At 42.4% G+C, this 10,822-nt stretch overlaps 2 protein-coding genes across 2 annotated transcripts; both read right to left on the bottom strand.

The window, feature by feature from the left end:
• Positions 1–7,695: 7,695 nt before the first annotated feature.
• Positions 7,696–8,346, bottom strand: LOC149011279 (uncharacterized). The gene has a single exon (XM_089162610.1). It carries the CDS (start codon positions 8,344–8,346, stop codon positions 7,696–7,698), a length of 651 nt encoding a protein of 216 aa, XP_089018736.1.
• A 319-nt stretch (positions 8,347–8,665) lies between these two features.
• Positions 8,666–9,529, bottom strand: LOC149011278 (uncharacterized). Its single transcript, XM_089162609.1, has one exon. The coding sequence runs from the start codon at positions 9,527–9,529 to the stop codon at positions 8,666–8,668; it is 864 nt and encodes a 287-aa protein (XP_089018735.1).
• Positions 9,530–10,822: the final 1,293 nt, after the last annotated feature.

Below are 10,822 nucleotides of genomic sequence, written 5' to 3'. Positions count from 1 at the left end.
TACATTACTTGTTTCATACTGCATTGCATCATGTTATGTTTTGCCACATGTTATCTATGATGTTATGGATTAACTACCTTACTGAGTTTCTTCAAAACTCATTCCTTTTGTATATTTCTTTTTGTTAGATTATCCTGAGATATAGATTATCATGACGAGCAAGACAAATGAGCACAAGTTGATGAAGCATATTACACGCAAAGTGCCGGCAATGATCAAGATTACTTTGATGATTCCCCACAAGCGATCAGCCGCACTACTTTTAAGAACTGCATAGAGTTAGAACGGATTCATTGGATTGATGAAGTCCATACTTATGAAGACGTTATCTATAAACTTGAAGACGCTTGATCGTAGTTTATTTCTTAGTACATTTGTTTCAGTTGTAATTCCTTTTGATTTTCATACTACGTTCCGCTATTTTTGGTGAACTGGGTTTCCACCTCACTTTACTCCTTTTTGATATCATTGGATATCTGGTATCTTTCCGCACTCTGGTTTTACTGGTTATTCATTATTTGTTTTGAACCTTGTTTATAATATTAAAACTTGATTTATTTTCTGTTTATGATTATGTTATTGTATATGTGGGAGGATGATTTCCTCGATACTTGATCTTCGGGGCTGTGGATCACACTCTCGGGGATGCCAGTTAGGGTACCGGCTGGGAGGATATGACACCCTTCCTGAGACTGAGGCGGAGTGCGAGAATCAGAACCTTCGGGAGCAGGCTATAGCTGCGGATCCTTCAACCACTCCAGTTCATCAACCAATGTCGGAATGAAAGTCATTTTTTTGTAAGGGTTGGCCCCCCATGGTCATTTCATGAATCTATGAATAGACTATAATTCCTTGCTTTAAGAATCTAGTACTTATTGCCATGGTTGATTTGTGGGATTTCCTTTTCAGGAATATCCCGAAGATGATGATTTGACTCCATCGGATATAGCTCGCGCCTCCTTCGGAGCCTTGTTGAATCTTGACAAATAGCAGCGTTTGGGACAAGCCTAGGCTTCGTCATTTGGGAGTCTCACTCAGTGCAAAACTGATGCTCCATCCTTCGGAAGTCTCATTCGGTAAAACCGACGCTCCGTCCTTCGGAAGTCTCACTCGGTGCAGAATCGATGCTTCATTTGAGGGTCTCATTCGGCTTCCCGAAACCCTGTTTCAGGAAACTTGAAGTTTCCTTATTATCACAATCGATTCTTGTCTTTTGACATTTGCGAATGCTGCGTTCGGCACGATCCTTCTGGAGAAAACCAAATGTTTTTTTTCGTAATTATTTATGGGTTAACCTTCCCAAGAAAATTTTCCGTTCCATCACATTTATTGCAATTGGGCGATGGTTCAATTCTCGAGCTGCGCTCCTTCGTAACTGGTGTTTAACTTGCCACATGGAAGCTCACGACGGCTCTGACTCATTTATGTAGAATTCAAAAGGTCATTATGTAAAATCCGGCCTTATCCTAACCCTGACCCGGCCCAGATTTTATACTGTTGCAGGTCCGAAGACCCGAAGTGGTGGTATAAGAGACCTGTGGGCCCTCTTAGTTGATGATTCGATGCTAGAAGCAGAGCCTATGGACATTGACGATGATGCCCCTTGAGCACATTGTCAGTTTTGAGTGAGAATCTGCGCATCGACGAAGATTGAATTAGTTGAAGACCTTCCCAGAATCCCATGATCAATCCGAAGGTATTTTCTGAAACTAGACTTGTTGATTGACTTGTAGGAGAAAACCCCACTCGATTTCACCCTGTATAGCCCTCCGAATCCTCTTATGAAGTTGCTGTCATAGCTTGGTCGAGTGCTTGGTCGACTGACAGTCGACCAGCCAGTCGACCAAGAGTCATGAAATCCGAATATTCATGAAATCTCTTCCCATTTTGCCCCTACATTCTTGGAACTCGTGAATGAGGACCTAACCTAATCATTGGCACTCCACAGCTCGAGGTTGGACACTCTCTTGGGCTATTCTTTGAAGTTTGGGAAAATCTTGACTCTAATCATTGGTGTATGTATTAATCATCAATCCAAGGTATGATTCTTTCTTTCCTCTTCTAATCTATTCATTTCCCTATCATTTGATAATCTTGAGACCATGGCTGAAGTGCTGCAATCTTGCAAACACTCAACCATGAGTTTCCCCTCTCCAATTCCTTAAACATCTTCACTCATGATATGCTATGATTCAATTAAGATTTATTTCACTTCATCACTTTGATTCTATTAAATCTAGCCTAATTGATTCAAATCTGATAGGTAATTGCATGATAAGCTTAGACTATATTGAAATTAAGACTCTAACTAAATTCTTATCCTTTATTTGATTGATTCCTTCCATCCTTTACAATTTCTATAAATTCCATTTTGATTCTTGAGGATTACCATATAGAACCTAATATTTCGAATTGGGCATTTTTGATTGAACCGTTGGATCTTCATGAAAATTGGTGTGCAATATCCTCTTACTGTTATAAACATGCCCTCCAAATTTCATGTCAATCGGAGCAGTGGAAGGGCAGCTTCTGATCACATTTCCTTTGCTGCCCAGAAGTTAACAAGTCTTGGTCGACTGCTTGGTCGACTGACAGTCGACCAAGCCAGTCAACCAAGAGTTGTTAAAGCCCTGTTTTCAGCCAAATTGATCCGTTTGAACCCCGATTTGAATGTTTTCTTCTCTGATGTTGCTTGTATGTTATCTAGGGTGTCAACACTGACTTCGGAACCATTCTTGTTGATCCTTGAATTTAATTACAACTTGATTAAGGTAAGGACAATCATTAACTTAAGTATGTTAATTACATCAACATGCTTACATTATGGGAAGTTAATGATTATGTTAATATGAGTATTCCTTTACCATACATGACTGTTAAATGTTTCTTATCAGTAATACAATGTCATATATTATTTAGAACATCATGTTCAATTATGCTTTATGAATTTAAATATGATCAATCATGTTATGATATACATTTTTTATATGATGAATTATTGATTCAAGTATGATATGATGAGATTGAGCTTGTGATTGATTACGTATGACTTGGGATTGGGAGGTGTCCTTTTGACACTTCTGTCCTCGGGCATCGGAGGGAATAGTATGGGATGTTCTCCGATGGTGCCTATCGACACTTTCCCGGGTCATTGAGTGACATATATAGGGTTGTCTAGGTGTATGGTTAGGATATTTTCCTTGTCGTATCAAACCTGAATCGGAAGGGTATTGAAACCGAACGACCCGTGGTAGAATATGAGCGAGAGTACTCAAGACCGGTATCCACTCCATGAGAGGGCTTGAACTATATTGCGGATACCCGAAAGGGGCCATTTATTGGTAGGGTTGCATATGGATAGACCTGGGCTCATGGGCGCTCAATACCGGTAACCAATCCGTGAGAGGACGTGAGAGCTTCTCGTTTACTATATGTGGACGACCAATAGGGTTGGTGAGTCCGGTGAGTAATATCCGTGACTCTAGTGTGAAGGATACCGGAAAGGATCGCCGGGGGCAAGGAATGGACGTATCTGGATCTGACATGATATGACTGAGTAGATGACTTGCATTGGGCTGGGCTTTACCGTGACATGCGCCTGTACTTATACCAAACGGTGATGTGAGAGAGCGGTGACTGATTCCCCAACCATGGTTTATGAGATGACCTTACCGAACTTCCCCGGGCAGACCCAAGATATCTTATGATTGAGGGGGTGTGATTGACGACCCAAAGGAGTATGGTTCTACGGCTTAAAGCATGTCTACCTTAGAGACTAGCATACTTAATATAGAATCATATTACATTTTGCCTCATATCATATTGCATCGTATGTGAATTGTATCGAATGGGCTATGTATTATGAAACGACTTGCCTTGCTGAGTTCTTTTGAACTCTTTCCTTTTTGTGCAATTTGTTAGATTTTCCTGCAGGTACTGACGATCTTAATGGCGCGTCCTACGACCAGAGCTATGATCCCGCATACTACCCTGCGGGTGATGGCTACTATGAGAGTCAGGATTGCGGTGCCGAGGAGGATTATAGTTCGTTCCAGGGTTAGCCCCACTCTTGTGAGGGAGCGGCCACGTTGGGTTCACTTCATCCATACCTACGAGGAAGTCTTCATTAGGATAGAAGAAACCTATGTGTAGGCCTCATTTCCCTGGATGACTGTAATCATTGGGATCTTCTCTCTCCAGTTTTTATGGATTTATTTATGATACTTTCTCCGTAACTAAACTTGATTTACTACTGCTTCCGCTATTTGTGAAGGAGTGACTTCTGATCACTCCTTCTCTTTGAGATGTTATCACTTTGAAGTTGATACTTAAATGTTTCCGCACTCTGATTATCTATCTTGTCTTATTCTTTTGATCTATCTATTAGTTCTTTATACATTGATTATATTGTTCATGATTATGTTATCGTGTATGTGGGAGGCATGGCCGCTCGATCTGGATCTTCGGGTTGTGGATCACATCCCGGGTATGTCAGATAGGATACCGGCTGGGTGGATGTGACACATTAATTTGTAGCCTTTGATCTTGGATCCGGCAACCGGTACTCGAACCGTCACTCTTTTTTGGCTCTTGATTTGTCTGAGTCATGTCTCTTCATATCACCTCCATGGGCTATTTAAACCCCTTCGACGTACTTTGAATCCTCATTTCCGTCCTTTACGAACGTTGCAGCGCCAAAAACCTGCAACTTTCTTCTTCATCACTCTTATAACCTTCATACTTTTTGTCTGAAGATTTGTTGCTTGAATATTTCCAGCAAGGTTCTGAATGAGTAAGTTGAAGTTTCTTCTCGTTCTTTTCTTTTTGGTTTTCTGCTCTTTTCTCCCTGATAAACTCCAAAGCAGAATGCTTGGGGTAGTTGCTTCATAATCGCTGTTTTGACATTGGAATCCCTGTTCCTGATGTCAAAAATTATTTCTGAGCATCCTTGGAAGAAGACCAATCACTTTGTTTTAGGTTTTCTTCTTGGTTGCCTTGGAGACTTCTAGGGTTTTAGGTCCTGTGTTTTGACAACGGTGCCTGTTCTTTCTTTTCAGTGCCTCCAAGGTTTAACCCCAACGTTGTTCCAGCAAAGGCTGCCAAGAAGACTACCTCAACAGAAGAAGGTTGCTGAATCTGGTTGCTCCTTCTTATGACGTTCAGATTCTGAAGGCATCAGCTGTCGCCTCGTTAGCATCTTCCTTAGAGAAAACAACTATTCGGCCTGAAGAGGAAAGTGTAACTCCCTCTCCTGTCGTCCAGATCCCGGAAGTTACAGCTATTGCCTCGTTGACATCTTCCTCCAAGTCTCCCTTGGCCATGGAGGCCCCTACCCCGATGGTGGAGGATCGGGTTGTTTTTGAGGAAGTTGAGGGCGTTACTTCTAAAAAAACATCCTCGTTCCGATGATGAAGTATATAGGCTTGCCTGGTCGTTGAAGAGGTCTAACTTTGTGACGGGCAACTTTGACAAGGGCGTTGGAGTGGTGCACCTTCGCCCAAATGCCCGCTGAGAGCAAAGCCTTCAATGTTGTTCCCGAAGAAGCCTTCATGAACTCATTAGTATTGTGAGTATTATTCTTCCACTTGCTTTCTTTCTGGAATATCTTTATTCTCTGAATAACTTTGATAATGTCACAGGAGCACTGTTGATAACTTCCACAAACAAGTGGAGTCAGCTTTCCAGATCGGTCGACTACAGTCTGATCTTTTCAAGCTTCATGAGGAAGTCAAAGCCAAAGATGCTGAGAACGAGCGCCTTCGGGACTGGCTCTGGGAAGTAGCCAGAGTGAACACCGAGATTGGGTTGCTTTCCTCTTCTTTGGACCTTGCTAACGAGAGCATTCGTAAACTAGAGCAAGAAGTTGAGAGGCTCTCGGGAGTACTGAAGGAGTCATGGACGAAGGCCACCGAACCCCAAAGGCAGGCAGCTCCTTCCTTACCCGAAAATATTCCCGTCGAAGTCCGGAGGGCTTGCATCTTCAAATACTTGCATCGTAAGCCTTTTGATGATCTATTGGATATCTATCATTTGAGGGCTTACCGAGAAGGGTAGAATGAAGTCTAGAAGTCGATCCTGAAGAGGGATCCGAGCTTTGACATGGCTCCATACCAGCTGCACTGACATCCCAAAGTATATGGACGCGACTCCCTCTTCCTGACTGGGCCGAAGACTTGGAAGATCTACTTACTGAGGATCCAGATATATTGGTATATCTTGATGATTCTCCTCCTCTGACCCCTTTCAGGGACATGGTCTATGGAGAGGCTGCACTGAACGTCAACCAGGTTGCGGATCAAGCTTCGGTATCGGTTGAAAGGGCAAAGAGGGCAAAGCCTAGAGTTCAGCGTTCCTTCTGTTCTTCATTCTTCTTGCTTTTACTTGGGGGAAGCTTACGGAACTCTTCGCAATCTGCCTTGGAAAAGCTAGACGAAGGGTATGGAATTGCGGAGTGTTTCTCAAGCTTTTGTAGGTTGGAGCTTATGGAACTCTTCGCAATTGTCCCCGGAAAAGCAAGATGGAATTGCGGAATTTCTCTTGACTCTCCTTCGACAAAAGGAGGCTGCTTGAATTTTTCTTCTTGACTCTGTTGACAAGAGGAAGCTGCTTCGGTTTTTCTTCCCGACTCTATTTCAACACATGAGAGCTGCTTCAATTTTTCTTCTTGACTCTGTGTTGACAAGACGAAGCTGCTTCGGTTTTTCTTCCCGACTCTCCTTTGACAAATGGAAGCTTACGGAACTCTTCGCAATCACCGTTGATGATACTTAGAATTTACCGTTTTTCGACTGGATGAAGAATTTGACCTTGAAAATTGTTGTCTCATATGTATCCTTTCTGAGGAAAGCTTTTTGATGTTGTAAAGGTTGGCCCCTTCTGGTTGTTAAAGAAATAAAGAATTGACTTTATCCTTATGTTTTGTCGATCATTGGAGATCTTGTTCAGGTTTCTCACCGAATTCTTCTTTTGAGCAATTCCTTAGAATTTTTTTCTCTTAGTCGGTCAAAAACGAAGCTTTTGCTTTGGAAGGTCTTAGTCGATCGGAACCGAAGCCTTTACTTAGAGATTCCTGAGAATTCTTCTAAGCTTTGGGAGGTCCTACTCGGGTTTTAAACCGATGCCTCTACTTAGGGATTCCTAAGAATTCCACTAAGCTTTCGAAGGTCCCACTCGGGTTTTAAGCCGATGCCTTTACTTAGAGAATCCTGAAAATTCTTCTAAGCTTTCGAAGGTCCCACTCGGGTTTAAGCCGATGCCTTTACTTAGAGAATCCTAAAAATTCTTCTAAGCTTTCGAAAGTCCCACTCGGGTTTTAAGCCAATGCCTTTACTTAGAGAATCCTGAAAATTCTTCTAAGCTTTCGGAGGTCCCACTTGGGTTTTTAAACCGATGCCTCTACTTAGGGATTCCTAAGAATTCCACTAAGTGTTCGAAGGTCCCACTCGGGTTGTAAGCCGATGCCTTTTAAAGGTCTCACTCGGGTTTTAAATTGATGCCTTTTGAAGGTCTCACTCGGGTTTTAAACTGATGCCTTTTGAAGGACTCACTCGGGTTTTAAACCGAAGCCTTTTGATTCATCATCATCGTTCAGGTACTGATATGTAATGGTAGCCCCCAATCAAAAGATTTGTTTTTTGAAACTTGAATTGCATTGAATGAACAAAAGACTACATCAGAAACAAAAATAGTAAATCTCTAAGGATAATACTTCTTCAAGTGTCTCGCGTTCCACGATCGGTTAAGTTCCTGCCCGTTGGCTATATTCTTTAGCATGTATGCTCCCGAATCGAGCGGCTTGACTATCATGTATGGTCCTTCCCATGAAGGATCTAGCTTCTTTTGGTGGCGAGGATCTGAAGCGAACGTGTTCCTTAGAACTAAATCTCTCGATCGATATTGGCGACGCCTAACTCGAGAGTTATAGTGCGATGCTATTCTTCGCTGGTATTGCTGAGTTTGGGCAATTGCTTTTGTTCGGACTTCATCCAATAAGTCAAGACTGTCTAGTAACCCTTGTTCATTTGCTTTTTCTCCAAACTCCCTTTCTCGTAGTGTTCCCGCCATTACTTCCACGGGTGCTAGTGCTTCAGATCCATACGCCAATTTGAATGGAGTTTCTCCCGTTGGGGTTCGAACCGTGGTTTGGTACGCCCAAAGAACATTTTGTAGTTCTTCGACCCACAAAGCTTTGTCTGACTCGAGTCTCTTCTTTATTCCATCTAACAATGTTCGGTTTGTGACTTCCACTGGCCATTGCTCTGTGGGTACGCCACCGATGACATTCGGTGCTCGATTTGATAGGTGCTGTAGAATTGCTCGAATGGGGATTGTCGAATTGTGTTCCATGATCGGTAACTATGATTTTTGGCATCCCGAATCTATAGATTATAGATTCTAGAACGAACTTCTCCACCTTCTTCTCAATGATTGTTGCCAAAGCACTTGCCTTTACCCACTTTGTAAAATAATCGATTGCCACAATAAGATATTCCCGTCCGCCAGAGGCCTTGGTGAATTTTCCCATAATGTTAATTCCCCACATTGCAAATGGGATAGGATCTAGAATTGACGTTAGGGTTTCTGTGGTTCTTTTTGATACTGTTGCATGAATTTGACAATTATTGCAGGCACGAACATACTCCATTGCAGCTTCTTGTAACTTTGGCTAGTACAGCCCAAGCCTTAGGATTTTGTGAGCTAGGGCCCAACCGCCCATGTGTGCCCCACAAACCAAAGTGATTCTCGATCCTTCAGGGCCTAAGCACCTAAGGAGTGGACCAGCATAAGATCTTCGGTACAAGCTCCCGTTCTGCTTAGTAAATCTTGACGCTTGTACTTGAATCATCCGGGCCTCCTTCGCGTCTTCTGGTAATTTGTCATCCCGAAGATACTCCACGATCGGGTCCATCCAACAGCGCTCGGCTTCGATATAGGATATCTCCTTTTCTTGATTACTCGGAAGGGCTAATTCCTCTATATAAACTAAAGGGTCAAGCGCCCTTTCCTTGGCATTAGCCAATCTTAAGAGTTCGTCTGCCATTGTATTCTCCTTCCTCAGGATCTGGCATACCTTCAGATCAATGAATTCTTTTTGTAATGCCCGCACAATTTCTGGATATTTCTGCAATCGGGGCTCCTTAATGCCATACTCTCCCTGCACCTGATTAACAATCAACTGCGAATCACTGAAAATAGTGACATGAGCTATTGCCAAATCCTTCGCCGAACGGAGTCCGGCTATCAAGGCTTCATATTCTGCATCGTTGTTGCTTGCTTCAAAGGCGAATCTTAAGGCGTACCAAATGATAAAACCTGCTGGACTCTTGAGTAGAATGCCTGCTCCAGCTCCATGTTTATTGCTTGAACTATCAACGTATACCTCCCACATGGTTGGGATACTCGGTTTGGTTTCCTTTTCCATTGGAGTCGTGGTTTCCACGACAAAATCTACTAACGCCTGAGCCTTGATTGCCTTACAAGACTTGAAATTCACTTGGAATTCACGAAGCTCAACCAACCATGGCACCATTCTTCCAAACCCGAAGTGGTGGTAGAAGGGACTTATGGGCCCTACTGGTTGATGACGTAATGTCGAACTCCAGGTTTATGGACATTGATGATGCTGCTCCTTCCTTGAGCACATTACCAGTGTTAAGTTAGAATCTGCGCACTGATGAAGAATGAGACAGTTGAGATATCAAACGGACTCTGGTGCAAAATCCGAAGGTACTCCCTAAAACTATACCTCTTGAGTGAACTGTAGGAGAAAACCCCATGCAATTTGACCTTGTATAGCCCTCCAAGTCCGCACCTAAAGTTGTTGAATTATTCTGTAAAATTCTGCAGAAATATGTTTTGGTCGATACTATTGGTCGATACAATCGACCAAAGGTATCGACCAACAAGTTTGCTGAACCCAGATTTAAAGATTCTTGGAATATTCTTTTCTATTTATTTATTCCTCGAGACTGGATCCCTATTCTCGCATTTTTAACATCTGGGAACGTGGGAGAGCCTCCCAAGAACTCCTCCTTGGTAGTGGTGAAGCATCTTCTTCATCAATCATTGCCAACCACTCATTCCTACTTTCTTGTTCCACTTTAAAGGTATGACACTCTCTCTCCTAATCACTTTCTCACTCATCTTTTCTCTATTTTACTGTTGGGACCATGGCCAAGGTGCTACAACCTTGCATACACCTTGCCATGAACCTTCTAAACCCCATACAATGATGTTTTCACCGATATGACTATGATTGATTCACCTCATGATCATTAACTACACATTTCTATGATTTATTGCTTACCAACTTGCTTAATTTACCAAAACTGAGATGAAGCTTTTGATTAACCTAATCTATACCTTGCATATGTGTTCCATGTTACTTCTAAACGATTCCCTACCTAATCCCCTATGTTTTCCCCTAATTTGCATTGAGATGTAGCCAATGCCATGACCTACAACTCTTAACCTTAATATGTCGATTTGGGGATTTCCAAATGGACCATTGGATTATGAAAGTTTCTTGATAATTAGTGTCCCCATGTTGTGCTTAGACTATCCTCCAAGTTTCGTGTCAATCCGAGACCCGGAAGACCAAATCGGGCAAGAATCCAAAAAGCCAGCTTGGTCATCTGGAATTGATTTGGTCGATACTATTGGTCGATACTATCGACCAAATGTATCGACCAATAGAGTTGTTGTCAGCAACTTTTGCCTAGTTCTGATTCGTTTGATCTCCAATTGTTCTGGTTTCTTCTCTAATCTTTCATATATGCTTGTTTAGGACTTTAAGGCTATTTGGGCCACTTGCTTGTGATCT

Source organism: Hakea prostrata, chromosome 7, assembly GCF_041222555.1.
Source record: "Hakea prostrata isolate BN-2017 chromosome 7, UWA_Hpros_2, whole genome shotgun sequence".
In the NCBI taxonomy this organism is placed as follows: domain Eukaryota; kingdom Viridiplantae; phylum Streptophyta; class Magnoliopsida; order Proteales; family Proteaceae; genus Hakea; species Hakea prostrata.
This window is presented reverse-complemented; position numbering and strand designations above follow the sequence as displayed.

Coding starts and splice junctions, on each gene's coding strand:
- LOC149011279 (XM_089162610.1), bottom strand. CDS start 8,346: ATGGAACACAATTCGACAATCCCCATTCGAGCAATTCTACAGCACCTA.
- LOC149011278 (XM_089162609.1), bottom strand. CDS start 9,529: ATGGTGCCATGGTTGGTTGAGCTTCGTGAATTCCAAGTGAATTTCAAG.